Source organism: Eptatretus burgeri, chromosome 2 (assembly GCF_056783735.1).
Source record: "Eptatretus burgeri isolate ZD-2024b chromosome 2, Ebu_testis_v1, whole genome shotgun sequence".
In the NCBI taxonomy this organism is placed as follows: Eukaryota; Metazoa; Chordata; class Myxini; order Myxiniformes; family Myxinidae; genus Eptatretus; species Eptatretus burgeri.
In genome coordinates, this window is record NC_140962.1 from 26589266 (window position 1) to 26615941 (window position 26676).

The 26676-nt window shown below is 41.0% G+C and overlaps 1 protein-coding gene across 1 annotated transcript in view; it reads left to right on the forward strand.

The window, feature by feature from the left end:
* LOC147031656 (cell adhesion molecule 2-like) overlaps window positions 1-25470 on the forward strand; it is a 167208-nt gene extending 141738 nt beyond the window's left edge. Inside the window, exons 4-8 of the mRNA XM_085866436.1 lie at window positions 6483-6620; window positions 9579-9740; window positions 13139-13235; window positions 19981-20153; window positions 25256-25470. Coding sequence (XP_085722562.1) covers window positions 6483-6620; window positions 9579-9740; window positions 13139-13235; window positions 19981-20153; window positions 25256-25455 — 770 coding nt within the window. The 3' untranslated portion in view covers window positions 25456-25470. The remainder of the gene's footprint in view (window positions 1-6482; window positions 6621-9578; window positions 9741-13138; window positions 13236-19980; window positions 20154-25255) is intronic.
* Window positions 25471-26676: the final 1206 nt, after the last annotated feature.

Genomic DNA, 26676 nt, shown 5'->3' on the forward strand with positions numbered 1-26676 from the left:
TAATTTGGTGTTTTGTAAATACCTGTGTAAATAATATTGAGGAAGCATTTATGCTGATAAATTTGGAAAACAAAGCCGCTGTCTTTGTTTTTATTTTATTTAAATTTCACAGAGGTGTGTGAGTTCTTCGAGAGATGATGCAGTTCTGCAAGGTGTTGTCTCAGGATGGAAGATAGAGACCCAGAGCTGATAATCATCTTTTAACTATTCGGTTTCACTATGCCAATATTGTGTCCTGGGGTGACAGGTTCACCTACAGGTACGCATCCCCTCCTCTAAGCTGTCTCATCTGGGTTTGAATCTTGACCCAGCTGTAAACTGTCATCCCGGTGTTTCACAGGCATGATGAGTCATGATTATGTGTGCCGTCCCATGGATGGACATTAAACTCGGTGTCCCACCTGCCAGCATTTGTTGGTTGATGATAAAGAACCCACGGAGCCCTTTGCGAAGAGTCGGTGACCTGTCGCCGGCACCATGGCCAAATTCCAAATTTCTGCCTTAACTACTGCTGGGAAGGCAATGGCAAACCACCCAGTACTGTATAATCACTGCTCAGGAAGCTGCTTCGACAGCACCGACAGTCTGTGAAGAGTATGGTATGAGAGGGAGAGAGAGAGCGAAAGAGAGAGAGAGTCAGAGAGAGTCAGAGAGAGAGAGTCAGAGAGAGAGAGAGAGAGAGAGAGAGAGAGAGAGAGAGAGAGAGAGAGAGTCAGAGAGAGTCAGAGAGGGAAAAAGAGAAAGATAAATTTTGTCCGTGAAGTAAAATGTCTCATGAAGACTAGGTGCTTTGTGGAATTGCTGTCCTGGGTTAAAATTTCTTGTTTTCTTCAAACTGAAACACGATCCCTGAAATATTTTGCATTCGATTCACGATTATATGTTCAAATTGTTTTCCATATTTCTTCTGCAGGTAAGTTGAAAGGTAACCAGAATAAATTATTCCAAGCCCTTACCGATCTGAGTAATTTAAGTCTGAATTTGAACAATTTGGGAATTTAATGTCAGAGTGTTGTAGGAGATTGTAGAGCCTATCAAAATCAATTCAGTTATGAATATAGTGTGATCCTTTTGGGGTTTTCTAATATTCATGATTCAGTTTCCCTTGGAAGGGGTTTGTCTCTTACTTTGTTTTTCCTCTACAACATCGAGAGAAAAAAAATAAATAGATACAGATTGAAAAAGAGTGACAAAACTGCCATTTTGTTACTCAATTTTTATGTTATTCTTCCTTTCCTTTGTGTCAGTCCACATCCCTCCCCCTTCCCCCCCCCCCCCCCCAAATGCATAATGCAAAACAAAGCAGTCTGTCTATCAGTCTATATCTGTGATCAAGGAGCGACTTGATTTCAATTTAATTTTATATTTTGAACAATGTACAACATGGATTGGAACATGAACCTGCAGTTCAGCAGTACTTTGACTGAATTTGGCAAATTGTATGGAGTCTCATCCTGAGCGCACATGCACACTCATGATAAAGCAAGCACTTCAGTCTGTCTGTCAGTCTGGTGGTCAAACAAAATTGAAAATCATTCCAAAAAGGAAACACTGTTTTTTTTTTTTCATAAAGGGCACAAACAACAGGTCCAAATAACCAGTTTATCGTGCTAAATAAGGTAGTGTAAAAGGCAATACTACATCAGTGGTAGTCACACCACCAGAAAGTGATGCAGCCAAGCAGCCACCGGCTGCACACGAATAAATAAATCAGAAATAAACTCAGAAAGTTTCTTACCGCATCATTTGAAGGGCAGGAGATTTTGTTCATTCCTGTGGTTCAAGATCTTTCAGAAAATATCAAATGGAAACAAAATTAATTATTGTTTTTCATTTTCAAAAATTGCTGTTGTGTAAAATGTTTGAAGAACTGTTTTTGCTTTAATTTTTTTCTTTCCTCTTCTGATGGACAGAGTTTACACTACGATGGATAAAAGTGAATCGGCATGTGAACCTGTTCCAAATACTGTTCAACCAATCCATTTTCCCCGATGAAGTTATTTCGTGGAGGTCGAACCTACTGTCTTCAGTTGGAAATTGTAGTTACAACATACGATGGAATCAATTCTCATGATATTAAAGGCATTCTGAAAAAGCTTTGTGAACCTGCTGAACTTTGTTATTCAGCTCCTCCATGAGGCTAGGCCCTTCTATATAAAATAATAACAATTAAAAACTTGCAAGTAAGAGGGTTCGGTTGGGTTTGGAAGGGCTTCCCTTTCTGCTCTGTAGTTGATTAATGGGGGTAATAAAATAGTAGGTAAGAATGGGGGATAACATGAGATGGCAGTGTTTGAAGCCCTGGAGGGAAGAGAGGGATACAAAATCCTCTGGGAGGCAGTAAAACATACTGGAGAAGAGAGGAATAAAAGAGTTGAGGTGTGCAGCCAGCCTGGATTTTGGGGATTTAACCGGAATGGGGTTCCTGGAGGAACGTTTGCACCCTGGAGTTTTTTTTTTTTTGGAGAGTCAGATGGCTGAGAGAGCAAAGGCAGCCAAACCAAATGAACTGCCTGCGATGTGAAAGTAACAGGCCCTGTGCTTCAACCTCATTGTGGGAGATTCCAATAATCTTGAGAGCCTCAGATTCCACAGAATCCAGGAGAGACGGATGTGACTGGGGCACTAGGCCATAGGGGGGGAGGGCAGAAATCTTTTTAGCTAAAGGCCTTATAGACTGTGAGTCGTTATCATTTTTCAGGAGAAGACCAAGAATGGCAGAGGATGCTCAGTGTTGACTCAAACCCCTCCACAAAACTCTTCCTGCCCTCAGTCGCTTCTCTTTATTGATCTCTCCTTTTGTCTCATCATCAGCCTTGATGTTGCGAGTTTCTTTCTGATTTCTCTTCTTATTTTTTTTATTTTTTTTAGCAGAAATAAGCTCATTTTCCAAAGTTAACTTAACATCTGAGACAGACAGACAGAGCTTCTTAAGCTGACATCAACAAATTCTTCAAATGGTTGATTCATCTCCAAGCTTTGTCCAAAGGTTTTACAACAGTATTTTTGTATTTAAAAATAGTGATGTTATTGTCCCTAAATAAATGCACAAGTCACAAACATGTTTACCAATGATCAGCAGTAATTTCTAAGTGCTTTTCCTATTAACCATAATGCTGAGACATTGAAAGCCGATACATTTCAACACTCCTGCAAAGTGTTGTGTCCAACTGTTCTAAAATATCTCCAGCTGTTATGTTGGAAAAACCCCATTAGAAATTACAGAAAAAATAACATGTTATAGATCTTAACTACAGGAATTAAACCTATCCTTTTCTACCGGCCTTTTGGACTGTGAATCTTATGTCTGCTTACATTTGATACTTTTTACTTATATTTTCTCAAGATGGCTATTACTTCTTTAATGGCCCCAATTTAATCCCACCTTCTTGTGGAATCAACCACAGAAGGAAGATTGGCACAAGTCTTTCATAAACTAGTTGGGCAGGTCTGATGTTCAACTCAAGCTGTTTGGGGCAAGAATTTGTAATTTGTTCAAGGTGCCAGTGATAAATCACCTAGTCTTCATGAAAGATACTGTGGGATCTTTAATACCATCTCATGCTAACAGGTGCGTCCCAAGCTTAGCATCCATCCAAGGGAAGGCACACTTTGTGATCCAACGCCCTGCTGTGAAGCACCAATCCGACGGTTTATATTCGGGCTAATAATCGAACCCAGACCAGACAGCTCAAGGGTAAATGTGCCCATGTTTCTCAACATCATTTGTCCATATGTCTTACACTCTCTGAAGATGGCAATTCCAATGAATAATGGTCACTTATTTTCTATGACAATCACAAATGTAATCATCATAAATGTGGTCCCCGTGCGGCCATGTACACAGGTTGTTTACTCTTCCTGAACAACGTGCTCCCTATTTATCTCCACTTATTTAAATCCAAAATTTTAAACTTCAGCAGGCTAAAAAGACAATATTATAATTTTAGTGTTATGAAATTGCATTCAATTTATTAAATATCCAAATAATCCCTGAAAAGTGCTGATTATTATTAGTGAACAAAATGTAATGTTCTTCTTTTCCCCCTTTTAATTATTTATTTTTACTCTTTGGTGTATAAGGCTCATCACATGCTGGACAATGACAATAAGAGACATTGTAATGAATCACAAGGACATTAGCATGCAATGAACAGATCAACACAGCGTCTGGGGCTTGAGCCTGGGATCTGAGCAGTGTGACTTCTGTGCACAAATAAGAACACCAAAGCAGCCATCCCAAGTGATGTAAACCAATATATATTTTAACAATTCACCGATTGTGAATTGCAAATGCACATGTATCAAGATATTATAACAAAAGCATTAAAAAAGCAAAAATGAACACAAAACATTGTTCACAGCCATTGTGATAATACTGTACACAGATGTCTGACCTCATCCCTTTGGCAGTGATATGTCTCTCAGCCCTTGCATGAACCTTAGGAAACTAAGGTGTTGGCTCCATGAACCAAACCTGGCGTAGGCTTAGTGGTTAGGCCGTTAGGGTGATGGCTTGGGATCCTAACTTAGTGGTTAGGGTGGTGGCTTGGTATCCTAGCTTAGCGGTTAGGGTGGTGGCTTGGGATCCGAGCTTTGCAGTTAGGGTGGTGGCTTGGGATCCTAGCTTAACAGTTAGGGTGGTGGCTTGGGATCCTAGCTTAGCAGTTAGTGTGGTGGCTTGGGTTCCTAGCTTAGCAGTTAGGGTGGTGGCTTGGGATCCTAGGGTCCTGAATTCAAGCCCCGTTGGCTGCTGAATTAACACCAGGGGTTTGACTCAGCCTGTCATCCTTCTGAGGTCGGTGAAATGAATGCCAGTGTAGCAGCCAAAAGGCTGCACACGAAAGGAAGGGGCATCGACGGTATTGGTGTCTTGCAGGCATGATGGGCCGAATGGTCTCCTCCTGTGCATAAAAATTCCTTGTTATTCCTTGTAAAAAGACTGTTTAAACCTCTAGAAATTTGTTAAACATTTATTGACTTCAACGGACATTTAAACTTTTTAACAGATGACCCCTAAATTAAATTAACACTTAAGCCATTTTATTTGTGACTGAGTAATACAATTTATGACTGGGCATGACGGACATTTTTTTTTCAATTCTCTACTATCTGCATGATTTGATCTCAGCCATCCACAATGGTTTGGAGATTGCTTTTATTCACCAGAAACAAGGTTCTTTCCTGGCATTTCTCCAATGGCAACGTCAAAAGCTATAAAAACTCAAAACCAGGTTGCACTGCCTCATTACATTCCAAGTATTGAATCCATTTGGACAATTATCTGTAGTTATCACAACCATGGTTGCACTGCCTCATTTAGGAATCCATGTTGATAGTAGTCTGCAGTCTGCAATTATTCATCAACTTATTCAACCAAATTAATAACCCTTGAACTGGGGCAATTAGTGGCTTAGCTGTGTTCCAAATTACTGGCGTGTTCATAGACTTTCGAGGTGAGGGAGATAGCAAAGATGTGGATGACCAGATCAGGAAAGTCAAGATACTTTATAGGATTGGGCTAAGGATTAACAGATGCATTTTACCATAAGGAAATGTAAGATCCTGGAGGTGGGAAAGAATAATGAAAATACGGATGACATGATGCAAGGGGTAGTCTCGGAGCGTATCACAAAGGAGAAGAATCTGGAGGTAGTAATAGATACTGAGGGTAAGTAGACAGGGCAGTGTCAAGCAGCTACAGGTAAACCTAACAGGGCTTAGGGTTGTATCCGCAGGGGAATAAATTATGAATCAAAAGAAGTAGTGTTAACAATGTATATTAATTTAGTGAAGCCTCATCTATATTATACTCAGTTTTAGTCTGCACATCTGAGGAAGGACAGAGGGTAGAGCATCGGGCTACTAGGTTGATTCTTGGGCTAGCTAAGCTAAGCTATAAACAGCACTTAAAGGAGACAGGACTTTATACCTTACAAAGTGGATCAGATAGAGATGTTTAAACTAATTAAGTGTGTGGACAAGATAGAATGATGCAGTGGAGTTTTTCAACAGAATTAACAGTGTAAGGACCAGGGGCCACAGCTTGAGGGTAAAGGAGCTGAGAGTTGGGACCGTTTCAGGCAGGGATCTTTCAGTCAGAGAGTGGTCATTGCATGAAATGGTCTACTTTGAAAGGCTGTGGCGGTAGAGGGTGTAGAGAGGTTTAAATTGGTATTAGACAGGCACCTAGATGCATTGAAGATATATGGGTATCGGGATATTGGTAAGACTTGTAGGTAGCTTGTTTGTGGATGGATGATGGTTTCTAGGGTTGATGCAGTGCAGGCATGATGGGCCAAATGGCCTCCTCCTTTGAATCAAGTATATTGTGTGTATATCCTGTTTGTAAACAGTATATCAAAAATCAGTAAATTTGTAGATAGAGTTCCTCCCACAACTTCAACTTTATACCATTGCTGGTTTCATTCTTACCTTGCTATGCATCCATTCTTATGCCCCCCCCCCCCACATTTTCCTAGCCACACCTTCAGAGCCCATACTGTCTGGCTATGAAGGGCCTTTGGTCGAAGGCTCCGAGATGCTCTTGAGTTGTCAGAGTGAAGGTGGTCGTCCACTGCCTCGCCTCCTCTGGAACCACAATGGACATCCGGTCACGGGTGAGCATGCTTGCCTCAGCGAAATGTACAATGCCACCTTTATCAGTGGAATGGCTGTTTTTTTACACTTTAAACAATTAAAGTTCTGAAAAAGCCATGCCGGTGTTTAGCTAAATACCCAAATCAACCATTGCCTTTTGTGATTTCTACCGTTTTACAAGGACAGGGATTGCTGTGAACTAACTGTTCTCCCAAATGGATGAGCTTAAATATTTTTGTTCTGAAAAGCAATTTCTCTACATTCCATAAACATTTGAGAAGTGGAGAGAATTTGGGAGAAGATACAGTGAGAGGAGAGGAGGGAAGAAGTATGTTTGTGACATTTGAGGATGTTGGGAGGGAGACAGTCAAAAACTCTGTCACATAAATTTGTGGCCATAATACATGTACAGTTAAATGAACACAGAAAAAAGGCAATTCAGCCCAAATAGATGACTCCTGATGTCTTATCTATAAGGCCCAATCTTTTGTTGGGGTTGCATTGTAAATTGAAGTTGGTTTTATCAATTGAATGTTGACAAAGGCGTACTAACTGTCATGGGAAGAAAGAAAGAACAGGTCACTCTCACTCAACTACCAACCCAAACCTTGTTACCTGACCTGACCTGAAGAAAGGTAATGCTGATGCTTTGGTCATTAGCACTTCATCAGAAAAAAACCAAGCTAATGCCTGAAACTTTAGCATTACTTTTCTGCTTCCCATTCCAGATACCATTTACTTGTCAACCTACAGTTGATAAACGTGATCATTCGATTGTCCACCGAAGCAGACAAACACTGAGCATTGAGAATGTTTAGTATTCCTTAATGCTTAACCGAAGTTGGAATTGCATACAGTGCCTCAACTGGGAGCTTCAGGATAACGATCACTTTGAAGATAAATACTAGTGAAATGCTGTCCACTTTTACAAGGCAATAAAAGTGCAGTCGCATAGCTCAAAAAAACAAACGCAAGAACAAGATGTGAGTGGAGAAAGCCGAGACGGATGAAGCAGCATAGAGTTTATTGGACACGGAGTATGAACAAGAAATAAAAATTGAAAATTTAAAATAAACTCTGCGCTGCTTTTTTTGTTTGTTTTTTTGTTTTGTTTTGTATACCTTGTCGAGGCTCGTATGAGAGCTAACACACAACGCACAGCAAGGGGGGCATGAGACAAGAGGGGCGGGAGTGGGAGGGACAAAACAGTGGGGAACAGAGACATTAGGAGATCTGTGGAAGGGAGCAGGATGGGGCAGGGAACATGGGGAATAGAAGATGGACATTACAGGGACTTTCAGGAAGGAAAGCTGGGAATTTGAAAGAGGTAGGCTTTGTTGGATTATCGAGAGTAGAAAAGATCGAGGATTTGGATGGGGGATGATAAGAGGTGGTGGTGAACAGCTGTTTTGAAGGCCTGGAGGGAAGAATGGGAATGAATAGAGTGAGGGAGTTTATTCCAAAAGCGGGAAAAAAGAGGAATGAAAGAGTGAAGATGAGCAGTGATTCGTGATTTTGGTAGTTTTACCAGAAGGGGGTTGTTGGCGGACCTTGAGCGCCCTGCGGAAATGTGGTGGGGACAAATCGCAGAGAGAGCAGGGGGGTGAGGCTGGAGAAGAGACGGTAGAAGACAGAAAGACCACCGACCAACCTGCAGTGATTGAGTGAGAGGCCCAAAGACTCAGCCTCATTGCGGGAGATGCCGATGATCCGAAATGCCATGGTTTCTACAGCGTGAAGCCGAGAAAGGTGGGAGGCAGGAGTACCAGCCCAGAGGGGAGAGCAGTACTCCATCAAGCTGCGGACAAAAGCTTTGTAAGTGGTCAGGAGCTCAGGTGGGCTGAGGAAGGACCGACTATACTATCTACTGTATACTGTATACTATATACTATATAGTATATAGTATATAGTATGTGCACGACGGAGGATTCCCAGTCGGCGACTGACTTTGGAGGTGAGATTTGAAATGTGGCTTTCCCAGGAACTGTCATGACAGATAGTGAGACCCCAGAAGCTTGAAAGAAAGGACTTCTTCCAGAGGATTGTTGAGAAAGTGGATGGGGGGGGGGGGGTTCTGAACGGTCCTTCCGGAGAGACAAAGTGAGAGTGTGAGATTTGTCCGGATTGAAAGACATGTTCCACGTGTTGAACCAGTTTGTGATTTTTATCCAGATCTGCAGTGAGCTTTCTCCATCTTGGCCTGAACAAAGCTGAGTTGAAGAAAGCTGCACAGTTTGTTTTTATTTTCTGTTTATTTTATTCTTTCCTTTTCTCTTTTGCAAAACGACTGCTGTGGATAAATAATATTTTAAAAAGTGATCTCTCAGCCTCGATGGAAAACACCGTTCATCACTTCACGGACGACTCCATCCGTTTGCAGAACGTTAATCACGGCATCCTTTGAAAGGCAGGAGATGTTCAGTCCTGTAGCTCAAGATCTCTCAGGAAATGTCAAATGGAAAAAAAAATTACGGAGTATTTTCAATTTCAAAACTCGCTGCTTTGTAAAAGTTTGAAGAATTGCTTTTTCTTTTTCTTTTCTTTTTTTTCCTCTTCTGATGGACAGAGTTTACACTGCTATGGATAAAAGAGAATAGGCATGTGAACCTGTTCCAAATCCTGTCCAACCAATCCCAGCTGTTGTACCTATATCATTTTCCAAGATGAAATCGTTATTTCATGTCGGTCTAACGCACCGTCTTCGGTTGAAATTTGTACAGTTACAACATCCGATGGGATCGATTCTTAGAATCTCAAAGACGTTCTGAAATCAATTGCTTTTATCTTTGTGTTTGCTTTTATCCTCTTTCATTGAACTTGTCTTTTATTTTAGCCTCTGCCCCCCTCCCCCCCCCCCTTTTTCCTCCTTCCCCATCCCTCTTTTCCAAAGCTTTGCTGTCTGTTTGCAAAAGTTAAAGATTGACAGTGTGATCAAGGCATGTTGATCCAAATTACTATTTTTTAATTTAATTTTACAGGGAAGGAGAGACAGGAAGTTCTTGAGGGAGGCACGGTCATGGTGATAAGCCACTTGGCGAAAGTGGTGGGGCGTGAGGATGACGGAACATCACTAACCTGCGAGGTTTTCCACGAGACGCTTAAAACCTCTCTTGTTGCCAGCATCACCCTCGAAGTTTACTGTACGTCCACCTTCACGGCCTCTCCCTTCTACATGCCTATTGACTTTCTCTCATCTGAACTTTGCAATATTCACACCATTTGTGGCTCACGTCCTTGCAACTCGTTCAGCCGAATCGTCAATCTTGTCATCCAATAGCGCTTTTTACAATTAATTTTCATTCTGTGAAATCCTCTTCCAAAATGCTTAAATGTTACACTCTGAAATTTAATTATACAATCACTTAACGTCGTCGCACTTTTTCTTCTTTTTTTTTTTTTTTTTTGCAACATACAGACATTGATTATACGAGTATTGATCATTAAGATTTAAGACCGTGGCCTAATGGAGCATGAGAAATATATAACAGGGAGGATACTTCCGTTTAAACACAAATGTTGTAAAGGAACCATTTCGAAAAGTAATAGTTTTGTTGATGTCAGTCATTGACTTTTAGGTCAGATCAAAGACTTGCTGATCATCCCCTTTACGTCTGCATTTCGTTTTACTGTACCAAAAGCGCACCATGTCAAAGTGCACCGAGATGTAATGCTGCGCAAACGACAAACATAGGCCCTGGAAAGAAAGATGATTACTATTCCTTACCAGGGGCAATAGAGGGTGAAGGAAGGGGGCATGGGAGGTGACCTTAGGAGACAGGGTCAAAATAGTTGTGCAAAGAAAAAAAAAACACATTCTTCCAAAAGTATCTGGTTATCTCCAACTCTTCTCCAAAAATGGGTGTTTTTGGAGAGCTTGTAACAGTCATAACTAGATGAAATGGTCCAGTTTTTAAAACGTACATGCTTATTTTAGATTAGTCTGTGTAGTTTTTCGTTTTCGAAGATTCACATTATCCATTTTTTTTGCCAAAATCTCATCACACAGAATGTGTTACTTGCTTATGTCATGTTAATGGCCTGAAAACAAGTGTATGTACTCAGGAAGGCAAGTTTAACATGTTAGTATGCCCTTCAGTCCAAAGCTCGGATAACATTGGGCAGCCTGTTTAATGTTCCCTTCTGAGCACTTGCCTCACGATGCTATTGCCATCCAACTCGTTTCCATCATGAGGCTTTTATGACACATTTCATGATGTGGAAGCATTCACAAAACAAAACAAGAGCTTGTTTTTATCATTTAATTTCCATTAAATGCTTGATCACAAGTGTCACCGCAAAAGTGACGCGGTGCGTTTTGCTTCACCGGAGACGTTTCACCAGTTCACCGGATTTTCTTCATTCTCACAGGCAATATAAATCCCTTGATGGGGTTCTATCTCCTGCTCTTTCCTTAGAGGACTGGTATGCCTCAAGGCAGTGTCTTGGGATCTATCCTATTCCTTGTTTACATTAATGACCTCTCCAGCCTCAGTGGAAAACACTTTATCACTTCACAGATGACTCTGCTCTTTGCCAGAAAGTCTCTCGCCGCATCCTTGTACGCCGGTTTGGAGAAAATACGAAGCTGGTCAATCATTTGAAATATGTCATTCAATGCTTTTAAGTCCCACTCACTCACCGTGTCCACATAAAGACCCTATGGCTAACCCACCAGTTTACTGTAGCAATAAACCGCTGGCAGAAGTGCATTATTTGGAGCTCCTTGGACTAACAATCTGGCATGGCCTTTCCTGGACTGATGATATATTCCAGCCGGTTTCCAGGGTCGGGAAATGCCTTGGAATCCTATACAGAGCTAACCCGTTCCTCGGCCATTCTCAGTTCCTAACAGTATACAAATCCTAACAGCAGTGCCGTAGAGTATGGACACGTCCTCTGTTGGCTGGCACCACAACATCTAGCCTTGCACCATCAGAAGCAATATAATACAATACCCTGAGGCTAATTGGAGCTACTTCTTATTTCATATGGCATTGGATTCTCAACTTTTTTTATAGGTTTATGTCAAGATTTGAAAGCCACATCACTGCATCAGGTGTGAGCCTGTGACTGTCAGCCAGGCCTGAAGGGAAGGAATGGATAGGAGATTCAGCTACAATATGGATCATGGTTTGAACTGAGTGTCCACAATAACATTAGGGTGTTGGCCTCATATTCCATTGAAAAAGTTTTTGTGCACATCTTCCATGAGATGTCCGTATCCGGTTAAGCTTGCAAAGCTCTTTGCAGGGCAGGTTAAAATATTCAGGCTCTACAGAAGGGAGCCTGAAGGCTTTAACATGCCCCACAAAGAGTGGTGCATGGGAGTTACTCAACAGGAGCTTTGTGTGAAAGGCCTGCTCTTCTCACACTGAAGACAAGGTCGTGGCCTAGAAGTTTTATATTGCCTCATTTGTGGTGTGGCCCCACCTGCCCTCTCATCTATTTGTCCTTCACAATCCAGAATAGGCTACACTCGCTCAGCTAGCAACACAAACCTTGTTACCCTACCCAAATTCAGGCTAACTTCTCACCAACAACTCTTTTGTCCCCCTCTTCTCTCGACTGTAGAATGTTCTCCCTGAGTCTCTCCAATCATATTCCTCTCTCGCTCTTTTAAAATGGCAATCCATCACCATCCCATGATATCCCCTTCTCCAATTGTGGATATTTTATATTCTCACTGCCTCTCCTCTCCTGTATTGTCTGCTTACATGTTCCTTGTATACTCAACCCACTTGATTGCCTTGTCCTGTCTACTTATGCATAAGCCCCTACTTATGTATGCCTGTGTGTCCATTCCTTCCCGCATTTCATCATCCTTCCTTTTCTGCCATCTAACTCTGCTCATCTGGTCTTTGAATCATCTCGAAAAGAAACAACAAAGTGAATAAAACTATGATGCAGTAGGCCTGATCGGATCAGAATTATTATTTATTTATTGGGATAATTCCACCCGAAATCACAACCACTGACACAGCTTTACATCCCAAATGCAAACCCTTTCAATTTTTAAAATCAACCCAAAATATTTGGTCCCCAAATACTCCAAAACCTCTTGGTCTCAAATATGAACTCCAAAGAGTCCACTATTTGATGATAAAGATAATAACTGGTATATCATTTTTTTTCAAGATAATTTACCCATTGTGTCTTCATGTCATTAACCTTGCTGACCCACAACCCATGGAATGTGAAGAGAATATAACACCACAACCATGCCACTGTGATACATAGCCTGTACGACGACCACACAGCTCAGAATGCACCTGCAGGGGAAAAATAAACTGATCAGCACAGCCATTTAAAGTCGTTCCAGCAGGATTGAAAGGGCCATTAATTTTAAGTCACAGACAGAAGACTATACTCCCCTAGCTCTTCTCACTATGCTTCATTCTTGTTGACACATTATTTTTCCCTTCCCTTCATTTCATCCCAACTTGGTTATCCTTGAATTGGTTGATTATTATTCATTCATTCTCGCATTCGGCCTACCACCCTTCCCCTCTATCCCCCTCTCTCTCCCCTCTTTCCCCAGATCCACCTGTTTTATTCATTCAGCGCCGAGGGGATGAGACAAGGTTACTGGAAGGGCGGAGTCTTGAACTGGACTGCATTGTCGAGGGAAAACCCAGGTGAGTTCGAGAATTTGGTTTCAACAATAAAAAAAATAAAAAGAATCCGATTTGTTTGATGAAATTTTTTTTTAAGGGTTTATGTTTGTTTTTAATATTTTAACTTCTTATTTACTTTTCGTTTTATTTTGACTTGTTTTAAAGTGTGATTAGTTATATTCGGACTTTTTGAGTTTGACCAATTTCTGAAAATCAATATTGCATCAATTACGTTACACATCACAACCGAGCTGACACTACTTCAAACATGCATTGCTGAAAATGCTACAGCATATTGTGTCTGCTACACAGAGAAAATAGAAAACAAGCTGAGGGGAAACATAAAATACACAAGGGATAGAAGAGAGAGGGTGAGATGAAAGGGGGGAAAAAAAAACAAGTGGAATGAAAGACCTACATTGACTCCGCAGCAAAACATATCTCGAAAAACACCTATTTTCTCCCCCTGCCCCCTCTTCTTCCCCATCTCATTCTTCATTTTGCCACAAACTATGAGTTACTTTGTAGCATTTTATGGCATTGTTTTCAGAGGAATATTTCATCATAGAGAATACGAGAACTGCTCTCGGTAAAGCGCATACCTCCACCAGGCTGAACAGTTTACGTTTTGTATTCCACTAATAGGCCGGATCTATATTCTGATCTGAACCGAAATCTAATCGGCCTGTTCTTGTCACTTACCCAACTCATCCATCGAGTTTTGTCATAACTCGTCGACAACTTTTTGAAATATCGTCCACACTTTTTAACGACAACCATGATCACTCTTTTTGAAATATTGAATACTCATCCACAACCAGGTATCATTTTTGTCCCCATCTCTCCAATGGTGAAGAAGCACTTACAAAATTAGAAAAAATTCTCGTTTCTGGATCTTCACCAAAATCGAATCAATTTGCCCGTGTCACACACCCAAGTTTCCTCCACCAAGTTTCCTCCAAACCCGTCCACAACATTTTGAGATATCATGCTCACAGACAAACAGACAAACAGACAGGGGTTAAAACGTAATCCACCTTCGGTGGCAGAGGTAACACAAACTTCAGGGGAAAGACAATAAACACAAAAATGTTTGGTGTCCATGGACAAGATGTTCTGTGGTCATATATATATATATATATATATATATATATATATATATATATATATATATATATATATATATATATATATATATATATATATATATATATATATATATATATATATATATATATATACACCTGTCTTTGATCTTACCCAAGCATCATTGACTAAAATTAACAAAACTTGTTTTTCTTCTCATTATCTTGCAACAATTTGGGAACATTCTACAAAATACAAAAACATGCCAGGAACATTACTTTCTTTTCACTGACCTGTCTCATCAATGACCTTGTACATACGTTGTGTGACATATTATGAGCCAAAGACACATTACGAGGTTGCACTCGTACAGATATAGTTACAAGGACATAAGGAGACATCGTTCTACTTTTACACAACTTGCAAATACACTAAGTGACAATGGACATGTCGACACAGGATATGGGATTTGAGTCTGCAATCTCACCAGCATGAGGCTTGTGCTCAGATGGGAATTGAAAAAGGCCAACCCTGAGAAAATGTAGCTTTCCTTCATTTATTTATTTATTTATTTATTTTAATCACACCTTCCAAGATCAAATGAGACCAAATATATTCAGTCAATAAAAACTGAAAAAGGCAGAACAACTTGAATATGAAAAATTCCACTTATTATTTCTTAATCCAAAGTCGTAGGCTGTCTCTGACAATAAGTTATAAGGACAAACTTTCAATGTGGATCTCTTCAAATTCCGTAAATGTTTTAAATGGTCGCTCCAACATGTGTTGCCTTGATTTCTTTGTTTTAAACGTTTCGAAGCTATTCTGATGTTTGCAGGTCTGGGAGGAATTGTCGAGGCATTGTCATAATTTCTTGTTGTTGTTATTGTTGTTGTTGTTATTGTTGATTAGCCCTGGTCAGTTCTGCTTGAACAGGCCCGTGGCACGGAATTAGCCGATCGATCTCCTGGGGGTGACCCAAAGATCCCTCACATCTCAGATGTTGTGCTCTTGCCTTTGTGGAATCAGGGCCGTGCAATCTTCCATAATGTGTTTTATTGTGTTTGGGGTGGCCTGGCAGAGGTTGCAGGTGTCGTCAGTAGTGTCATCGTAATTTACTGCTGTTGAATTTGCTGTTAGTTTAATATAAAACCTACGATCATCTTTTAAATCATTTTGAACGACATTTTTCTTCAGTATTCTCATCTTTTCAAGGCAAATAACTGCCATAAAGGGGGAAAAAAATGAGTGGGTGTGCAAAAAAAAAATCAGGGTCACGGCTGCGGCTGCACCATGCATCTCACAGAGGTGACTCGGGCCAGGGTGATGAGTGGCCCAGTGGCTGAGTTTAAATGAACAAATTTGTTTCTTTACTTTTACTGGTGTGGATTAAATTTCCATAGCCATTCAATAATCAAGTTTCAATATGCCTTTCCTCCAACCCCTGTTCCATAACCCCCACTATATACCCCTTCTGTAATAAAGGAATGGCATATGCAGGAATTAAAATTTGCCTGTAAAATGTTCACAACTTGTCATGGACATCACAATTCATTTGATTACTGTTTGGTCATAAAAAGATAAGCCTTCGTCAAGCTTGTTTGTTTTTTTGGATAATTTACTCTGACTCATTGCATCCTTGAAGGACAGCTGGAACAGGGACTATTTGGTGTACAGGTATTGAGGCTCATAGAAAATTAGAATACAAAACAGGAAGCAAATGGTCAACAAACACAAAAACATACGGATAAATAACACCACAAGAGGAGGAATTGCAAATAAAGGGTCGGAACAAGGTCTCCGTGAGCTAGAAATGGGAGAGTCCATGAGGTGGTGGTGGACAGCAAAACTTTAAATCCTGGAGGGAAGAGCTAGAGATTACAAACACAGACTCAGGAAAACAGTGTACAGGTAAGACAAGAGGGGAATGATTGGAGGTAAGCATAAAGCATGCAAGTGACTTGTAAGGGCAGGGATTGGGTAGAGAGGTGAGAGGACAGGAGGAGTAAGACAGAATAGACCTGTCAATATGAGCTGTAAGGTCACTAACCTACTTGCGGTGAAGTTGAAGCATATCTAAAGATATGTGAGCCCTGTCAATGTCATCATACTGAAATAAGCAATATGGTATCCATCGACAGTCTGTCTGACATTCATGTATTTGGTCATTTCTTATGCAATCTCAACCAACTAAACTTGCCAGGGGGACTACGGGTCATCAGGCAAAGGTTGTAGCGACTTAATTTCCCCCGCCCACGAGTCCCTCTCTGAAGGTGGGTGATGCAGGTGATCTTCATAAATGTGTACCGTGTAGCACCGATCCCGGTGGTGGGAGAACATATTACCAGTCGTGCTTCAGCCACCTCAATTGTATCATGAGTAAGAGGACTTCATGGTATTTTCACACTCGCTTAGCTTATGTTGCTTTAACTCTTGATTTAACTAAAATCGGGAGGAATTCCCATGTTTTATTGCCTTTTACCCACTCGGAAAGGTGTATATACGGTACAGCAGCTATTTTTCCAAGGCCACGTCAAATGTCAAAAGTAATAACAAGAATAATGATAATAGCATAATAATAGTATTAACATTACAGTATTTCAAAATAATAATATTAATAATAATATTAACAACAATAATAGTACAATTGGCATTTAAAAAAAGAATAACGTTATCCCTGATGGCCACTCCTGCAAATAAATTTCAATTTATTTCATGTGATTAGAATAATGGTAACCTCCTCATCTCTCCCAACACCACCAGCCATAAACAGAAACTCACCCAAAAAGCTGATCATGGGGTGTGTCCCATCCCATTGCCAATGAACTTCCAATCGCTTGCCAAGCCAGCCATTCCTTATTAACCATTTAATTGGAGTGCTTGCTGGAGTGCTTAACTCACTCGGCAAGCACTTGACAAGCTGTTTGGTAATGGAACGTACCTCAGCACTTGTGCTGGCTGACTCAGGACCCTTTCCTGGTTCTGCCATTTGCATAATGAAAAAAGTGAATTCCCGGTGAATTTCGACCCTTTTCGCCTTTTGTTGAGCTATTTTCTGGTTTTCAGCACCGCTGGGGTCGTTTCGTTTCTTCCTTGGGGAAGGTGCTCCGGCACATCTTTGATTTTGTAAACCGCAATGCTCCGCCATGCGCTTGGGTTGGTTCATTTACAAATGAGGGGTTGTTATCTATATATTACTAAAACTCTCATCCTGTATGTATGTATGTATGTATGTATGTATGTATGTATGTATGTATGTATGTATGTTCCCGAAATACAGCCAAAACGGGACACGATAGCACAAAAATTTTAGGGACACCTTACTCACCATTCTCCTGCGGTGCGCCGTATCAAGTTTCGTTCAAATTGGGCAACGAAAAAATTATTTAAAAATCAATTCCCGATTCAGTCAAGTACTCTTCGGGAGTATTTCATCAATGCAAACAACCTCAGCGGTATAGTTCGCTGGAACTATGTTTTTTTTTTTTTAATGATTTTTTTTATCAACTGCTGTCACAACGGGAACCCAACGGGTTCACGGGACGTCTAGTGTACAATAAATTGAAGCGTGGATTTCCTAAACAATATCGATATGTGTTAACGTAAGGAATTGTATGTATTTTATTTTGATTATTGTTGCATTTGTGTACAATAAACGTAGTTATTATTCCACTTGCTTTCTCGACTCACGTCACCCCCTAATTTTGTAATAGTTCAATCCAGTTAAACATCAGGAGAAAACATTTTTAAAATCGATTCATTACATGACAGGACTTTCTTTCCTTGACAGTGCATTGCCTTTACAGTGTATTTATCACCATTCACAAGTTGCATGTTTTGTCAGCAAAGTAAGACCCCCCCTCCCCATCCTCGGGGGCCCCGTCTCAAAAGATTGCAAACCATGATCGGTCATGTGGGGGGCCCTTGTTGTCTAGGGGCCCCATTCAATTGCACGGGTTGCATGGCCCTAACGCCGCCTCTGCATACCATTATAAGTTGACAGAAAAGGAAAGACCTGACCCTGCAGAGAATTACAATGAGACAATCAGCTTCGGAGACCAACTGGGAGCTTTTATCTGCACAAAACAGGTTTCAGTTGATCGTGAGGCCGAGGAGCTCCAGAGACTGCGCCTCTCCCAGGGACTTATTGCAGACATAAATAAATTGTGGGATTTTCCAGTCGGTCTCAATAAACTATAGGGGAACAAATTGAGAATATGGGTCTCTCTTGCATGAAAAGACAAATTTCAGGTACAGATGAATAGTTGCTTATTTTCTCAAGATAAGCAAAGAGTGATGGTGCTGCAGCCTGCCTGACAGACTGAAGAAGTACTGTATCCCACACACAGATCATCGTCATCTGCAAATGTTGTTCGTCTTTCGGCTGCTCCCGTTAGGGGTCGCCACAGCGGATCATCCGTTATGATCCGCATACTGATTTGGCACAGGTTTTACGCCGGATGCCCTTCCTGATGCAACCCTGGTCGCCTCTTACAACACAGGGATAAGGATTGGGTTTCGCCATGATTCCGGGCTGCCCTACACCCTCTCATAGCGCGGCCCAGCGCAGAGCTCCCGTCCTCAAGCGATCCTCCAACCCAAGCCTCCGAGTAGCCGGATTACAGGCGCACGCCACTACGCCCGTTATCATCATCATCATCATCATCATCATCATCATCATCATCATCATCTGCAAATGATGCAACAAATTTTCCAATGACGAAGATAAGTCATGATGTTCTACTTATCAAGAGCAGGATTGGTTCCAGAATGCTATATTGAGGGAGACAAACCTCTTGAAGTGGAGCATTTGAGAGAAATCCATCCAAAGCAATCTGCTGCTTATGAATGCACAGGAATTCTGCAAGGCAGCAAATGAGGTAACCCTTGATGATATTAGCTGACAGTTTGGATATCAGGATGTGGTGCCAAACAGAATAAAATGCTTGAAAGATGTCGAGTGAGATAGGCTGTTTGAGATTGAGGAAATCTGTATTGTTGACATTGAAGAAGCAGCACGTCCAAGGTGTAATGACCAAGACTGAAGCCAAACTAATGATCCGAGATCAGAGGGTTAAAGAAGAGATGAGTTGTTGAGGTTTGTTACAATCATTGGTTCCATTATTTTGCTTGTGACAACGAGAATTAAGGCTGACTGGTCTGTAGTTCAGAGGGTACGTTTCAGTGCCATTCTTTCAAATTGCACTAATGTTGGCGATTTTCTTTGATGCCAGCATGCAGCTCTCAGAAATTGACCTGGAAAATAGCATAAAAGGAATTGTATAGCATTATAGTATTAAAAGCATTCATGCCATCAGGGCTACTTGCAGTATAGGAGTCAAGAGTGGCTGGGGTTGCTCTAACTTGGTGTTGTATGCTATAGCTCAAAGTGTATAGATATTTAATTTTGTAAGCATTTTAAAGTACGACAGAATGATATATAATGTATGGTTTGTTTGAAATGAACTCTTACAATGTCTGTTATTTTCAGTTATACTAGGTGTAATCATGATTGACAAATGCTTTGGAATCCATCCAAAGGAGAAGCATCCATCATTTAATTGTGAACACATGATTCAGCAATGATGCGAAAAAGATAATCACCCTCAAAAGACTTCATCTGATGAACATAAAAGGTGATTTGAAACAAATATCATGGTACTTAACCCTTCTCCTCCAGACCTGAATCTGTGAAATGGCAGCGGCTTGGTGACGGGCTCCCAGAGAAGGCAGATGTTGTGGGAGGGACTCTGCGAATCTCCCCCCTCAATCGTACTGACAATGGCACGTACAGATGCCAATCCTCCAACATGGCTGGCACCACATACACAGACTTCAACCTTATTGTGCACGGTGAGGAGCAGTGGCGCAGAGCTAGAGGTGAAAATGGGTAAGCATTTGCAAATACAGTGATGCAGACAAGTATTTTACCGTCATTACCCACAGTACACAAAGAACATAAGGGCAGGGAGTGAGGGATTGAACAGGTGGTGAAAGGGAAGGGTACACTTTGAAGGTTGAGTTTGAGGTTAACATTCTGCAGACATACCTAATGTGTGATGCATAAAAGAGCTGTTTTATTAAATTATATCAAAAACGCACAGCCTTCATACTCCATAATGCAGCACCAGCACATCCGTTTTCTGCCAAACAAGCAAATGGTTCAACTGCCTGGAACGGTACATATCTGCTACTTCACCATTTTCAAATAAAAGAGGTCGGAGAAGTTAATTGTTGCAGTGGTTGGACTTTCTCAGATCGACCTGAATCTGAGAAACAGGTTTGCAATCCTGTTAGCACAACAGCTGTGTGCATCACCTGTGCTGAATCTGGGTAGCGTAGCATCAAATGTTTATTCTTACCTCCGCCACCAAAGGTGAAGGAGGTTATGTTTTCACCCCTTTATGTCTGTTTGTTTGTCTGCCTGTGTACAAGATATCTCAAAAAGTTGTGGACGGATTTGGACAAAACTTTGTGGATTTGTTGGGTGTGTGACAAGAAAGAATTGATTCAATTTTGGTGAAGATCCGGATCCGGATCCGGATCTGATAATTAACCTCCGCCATCTAAGATGGACGGAGGTTACAGTTTTCACCCCTGTCTGTTTGTTTGTTTGTTTGTTTGTGAACAATATTACGGAAAAACTCCTCGACGGATTTCGACAAAACTTGGTGGGGGGGATTAGGTATGGTCCAAGGATCATGCCATTAGATTTTGGACTTGGTCCAAAGTCCAATATGGCCGCAATGGCGGCCATTTTGAAAAAATACTTGAATTTTTGTTTTTGCATTTCTACATGTTTTAAGTGATTTCCAACCAAAAAAATATATATAATTTTGTTAGAGAAAAAAAAGACAAAATTTTGCAACTTTTTTCAAAAAAAAATCGATTTTATTTGAAAAATATTAGATTTTTTTTGCATTTCTACATGTTTTAAGTGATATCCAACCAAAAAAAATTTGTTAGAGAAAAAAAACAACAAAATTTTGCAACTTTTTTTCAAAAAAAATTCGATTTTATTTGAAAAATATTTGAATTTTTTTTTTTGCATTTCTACATGTTTTAAGTGATTTCCAACCCCCCCAAAAAATTTGTTCGAGAAAAAAAACCCAGAAATTTTGCAACTTCTTTTTTCAAAAAAAATTCGATTTTATTTTTTTGACATTTCTACATGCGCGTCGATCTCGTTTAGATCATTCAATCGTGGTTCAGTAGAGTCTGATCCGTTTTGACCTACAATGAATAGGATATCAGGTTCACTTAAGTGACCCAGCAGTATTGGCGGCAGAGGTTTTGCACTCTACCGAGTGCTCCCCCTCTAGTTTTTTCTGTGATTCTTCACCATTGAGAGATCGGGCTAAACCGATATATAGCACGATATCTCAAAAAGTTGTTGAGGGATTCTGATGAAACTTGGTGGACAGGTTGGGTGTGTGGCAAGGACGAATTGATTCGATTTTGGTGAAAATCCGAATCTGCATCAGAGAATTATTTAATTTTTAAAGTGATTTTTCACCATTGAGAGATGGGCCCAGAAACGATATATAGCATGGTATTTAAAATATATATATATATATATATATATATATATATATATATATATATATATATATATATATATATATATATATATATATATATATATATTGGGCCCGACGTGTTCTCGTGGATCAGGCATTGTGTAGCGGAGGTATGCCCTCTACCAAGTGCCCTTCTCGTTTTCGGTTTTTTTCCATTTCAGGGACATTTCTTGTTTTCTTCTGTGCATTCAGTGCAGATTAATATTTGTTGCCCGTCTCTCGCATCGATACGATGCACTGTGACGTGAATTGCCCAGCAGTTATTCGACCTTTGCGAAGTTATTATTCATTAAATTCATTTCGTCAATTTTATGTGTTTAGCGGTTTATTACTGAGCAATGAAACCTGAATTTTAAATTGTGGAATGTTGATGAAATGTTTGCTATATAAGTGAAATCACAGCATGTTGATTGAAGTATGCTTATCGCCATGGGAGGCGAGGAGAACCTGACGTTTCGGATGTTAACCCTTCGTCGGAGCGAAAATGGATTAATCTGACGAAGGGTTAACGCCAGAAACGTCAGCTTCTCCTTGCTTCCCAATTTCGTTGATCACACCTTAGTCGACATCCATTGATTTCACCCTTTGTTGTACCTATCCGCCAACACAGATCGACACGTCTTCACCAACAAGACTAAGATATCCATTCTACGCTGTGTTTAATGAGAAATGGCAGGTTTATTGCACATCATGTATCAGAATATTGTGCCGATAGAATGTTTGAGAAAGTAGAGCAAATAGCTGATTTCCTTTGTTTAAAAGTATTGACTGCGAACGAAAAGGAGAAACACCTTCTTTTTTTGGGGGGGGAACAATAAGACAATCCATTTAGACACAGTCAAAGCGATGGACGGATGCGATTATCAATGTTGAAGAAGTCTGGGTGAAGTTCACATGCTCAACTATAATCATGAGATGACAAAATCCTTGCCATTGCAGTTTCTGGAAATGGACAATAAATCTGCATTAACGTTTATAAACCTTGAGAACGATTCATGGTGGGCTTTCAATACATTAGTTTTCTGACAAATTGCTTGTTGAATGCTGTGAATACAAAGAGAGCTCAGAAAGGATGTATTCTCGCTTGCACAAGTGCAGTGCACACGCACACGCACACAACCAGCAAATGCCTGGTTTGTTATTAATCCTGAATAATATGAGTGCAACCAATAAGATTATCCTGTTACCGAAGTACTTTTCGACATTGTGGGCCAAAATATGCCTTGCATTCTTCCATTGCTGCAGAGATTCTGCATGTTCGGTGTTCACGTGGGGATACCGACGAAATCCTGACGACGTGAATTTCCCAGCACCGTGGAATGTATTGCTGCGTGGTGTAAAACAAGCATTCCACTTCAGTAATGATGCATACATTATTTGTGATGACAAAGCTGCAGCATAATGGGTTTAATGGCATGTGAACGTTTTTTTTTTTGTTTTTTTTTTACTTTCCTGGTCTTCCTTCTCTTTGCGTTGTCTTTTTTTTTTTTAATCATTTCTATCTTCATATATGTTTTCGTCTTCTGTTCTTCAGTCCATTTTCCACAACTTGAACGCCTTCCTATTTCTCGGCTTAAACTTCGTCCTCTCTTCTTCACAAGTGCTTCAGCTTCTAGTTTCCTTAGACTTTGTATCACGTCCCATGACAGCATTCTGTTAGCAACTTGAGTTGGCAACCATTCTGTGACAAAGGATGGCGACATTTTGGATCTGTTCTTCCTGCGGAATATATTGAACCATCAAAAAATAAACAACATTCCCCATGTGATCCCAGTTTCACTTGGAAACACTTTGTCACAGATTTGAAGGAAGGTCATTGATAGCTAGTCAATCGCTGAAGTATACGCACATTCGCCTCTCAGCCGTCTAACCTGGGTTTGAATCCCGACCCAGCTATATACTGTCATCCCGGTGTTTCACAGGCAGGGTGATTCATCAATGTGTGCCGAGATGGACGTTAGGCAGGGTGTCCCGTCTGTCAACATTCGCTGGTGAATGTCAAAGATCCCAGTGTCTTTCGCGAAGAGTAGGCAAGCTATCGCCGGAACCTTGACCAAATTCCGAATTCCTGCCCTCACCAGCGGAGGGCACAGCCACACCTTCAGCCAATGATGCTACCAAGCAGCCGTGTGCTTCATATGATAAAAAGAAGAATCGGTGAAGTCAGATGGAGTTTATGAATGTGTCGAAGATTGTTGTGTTTTTTTTTTTTTTGCCTCGTTGCTGTCTGCATACTGTGTCTGATGCAAAATATGATCCTGAACTTGATAATTCAAGAATATTCCAACGAAAACATGAGGTGACGAGAGGAAAACACATGAGAAACAGGATATTCTAAGACCTTGTGATGGGTGAGCACCCCACTACAAAAATAATTAAATAATGCCTCAACTTGGTGCCCTTCACGGGGTGAATTGGAGAAACCTCCAGCCAGAGGTATCGCCTGTTATTAAGCATTGAAAATATAAATAAATGGACAAAGGTAGATGGTGCTGAGTTTGTTTGTTTTTTTTTGAAATCGTTTTGACGGCAGCTTAGCCTAGATTCTCCTTTGACACACTCTCTCTCTCTCTCTCTCTCTCTCTCTCTCTCTCTCTCTCTCTCTCTCTCTCTCTCTCTCTCTCTCTGTCTCTGTCTCTCTCTCTCTCTCTCTCTCTCTCTCTCTCTCTCTCTCTCTCTCTCTCTCTCTCTCTCTCTCTCTCTCTCTCTCTCTCTCTCTCTCTCTCTCTCTCTCTCTCTCTCTCTCTCTCTCTCTCTCTCTCTCTCTCTCTCTCTGTCTCTCTCTCTCTCTCTCTCTCTCTCTGTCTCTCTCTCTCTCTCTCTCTCTCTCTCTCTCTCTTTCTCTCTTTCTCTCTTTCTCTCTTTCTCTCTTTCTCTCTTTCTCTCTTTCTCTCTTTCTCTCTTTCTCTCTTTCTCTCTTTCTCTCTTTCTCTCTTTCTCTCTTTCTCTCTTTCTCTCTTTCTCTCTTTCTCTCTTTCTCTCTTTCTCTCTTTCTCTCTTTCTCTCTTTCTCTCTTTCTCTCTTTCTCTCTTTCTCTCTTTCTCTCTTTCTCTCTTTCTCTCTTTCTCTCTTTCTCTCTTTCTCTCTTTCTCTCTTTCTCTCTTTCTCTCTTTCTCTCTTTCTCTCTTTCTCTCTTTCTCTCTTTCTCTCTTTCTCTCTTTCTCTCTTTCTCTCTTTCTCTCTTTCTCTCTTTCTCTCTTTCTCTCTTTCTCTCTTTCTCTTTTTCTCTTTTTCTCTTTTTCTCTCTCTCTCATGATTTTGACAACAATAAGCTCGTTCACACCATAACTTCATGGCCCAGTTTGTGCAGGCATGCCGGCCATGTTATAACGTTTACACCGACTCTGACATGGTCATGAGCTGGTTGAAACGCAGCTCGATACACTCACTCAGAGACGCAGGACCGAAAAGGACTTGACCGACGAACTGGTCGATGTCATCATCCCAATGTGTTCCTGCTGGACGATTCAGAGGAGAGGAAAACAAAATGGAAGACGACGATTCTGCGCGGTACCAGCTTTGAGATCCGTCTCAGGTGCAGACCCTGTTCACTCTGCTGTCCAACGAGTGAGTGAGTGCAGCACTAGTTACATTGCTCTATCCTATATGTGTGAGTGAATCTGTTTATGCAAAGCTTTCACAGTCATTGAAATCAAAAGACAGACGGCACTGTTTTACACCATAAAATAGTGACTTTAGAATGGAGCTACTGGCAACACACCCTGTAATGCGGGGTTCAAGACCAGTCAATAATGACATCCAATGATGTCACAACCGAATTAATGTCTCAAAAGGTCAGTAATGTGAGTAAGCACCACTCGAATGAATGACTGCTGCAACGCTCCTTCTCATCCCCTGGCAGAGCCACCAGAGAGAATATAAAGGAAGTTGTTGGCATTCCTATTGCAAATCAGCTTCCAACTCGACCAGAGTTCTTAAAAATATGCCTAAGAATGTCCCCAAGACGCTTTATGGGATTTAAAGTAGGATTCCTTGCTGGTCGGGGCAATGTTGTGATTGCATCGTTTCGCTAGGAGTCGGTAACTGCATGAGAATGGTGGGGTCTGGCATTGCCATCCATCAATGCAGGTCTTGTGAGAACTGGGTGGTCATCAAATTGTGGAAGAAAAACATGATCCAAAATATCCCTATGCTACTTTTTGCCCGTCATGTTGCCCTATACAGTGACAAGTTCACGTTTACAATCATAACAGACAGCCTCATGTCATAATAGATCTTCCACCAATCATGAGGAGTTCTACAGTGTTCTTGGATGTATAAACTGTGTTAGGTTTCCACCAAACCCGAGTTCTACAATCCGTCACGTCCAGGAGAAGTCAGCTCTCATCAGATGAATGGATTTTCCTCCAGGATGAGAGATTTCGCTGTTGATGTACCCGTCACCATGCCAAGAGGGCTGCTTTGTGTTCTGGGATTCGAAGAGGGAGTCTTATCGGTCTGCTGAACTTTGTGACCTGCAGCACTTCAGTACGGTCCTCGTGGATAACCTCCAGAGGGAGAATTCATTTGTGGCGAAAGGAATACTTCTGACGAGCCTGATCGGAGTTTATCTTCTCGGTTAGGGGTTACCTTCGGTCGTCGATATTGAAGCTTGTGTTTAACATGATTGGTTTGTTGATGTTTGTGGACCAATACTCCGATCCAACAGTCCGATGGAAGCCAAGCTGACGTCCAATTTCATGATGGGACGTCTCAACATTGCTCATCCCAATAATTTGCCAAATTTTATGAGTCAGAGTAACACAGTCCACCAATGGAATCTTCTGCAAACCTTG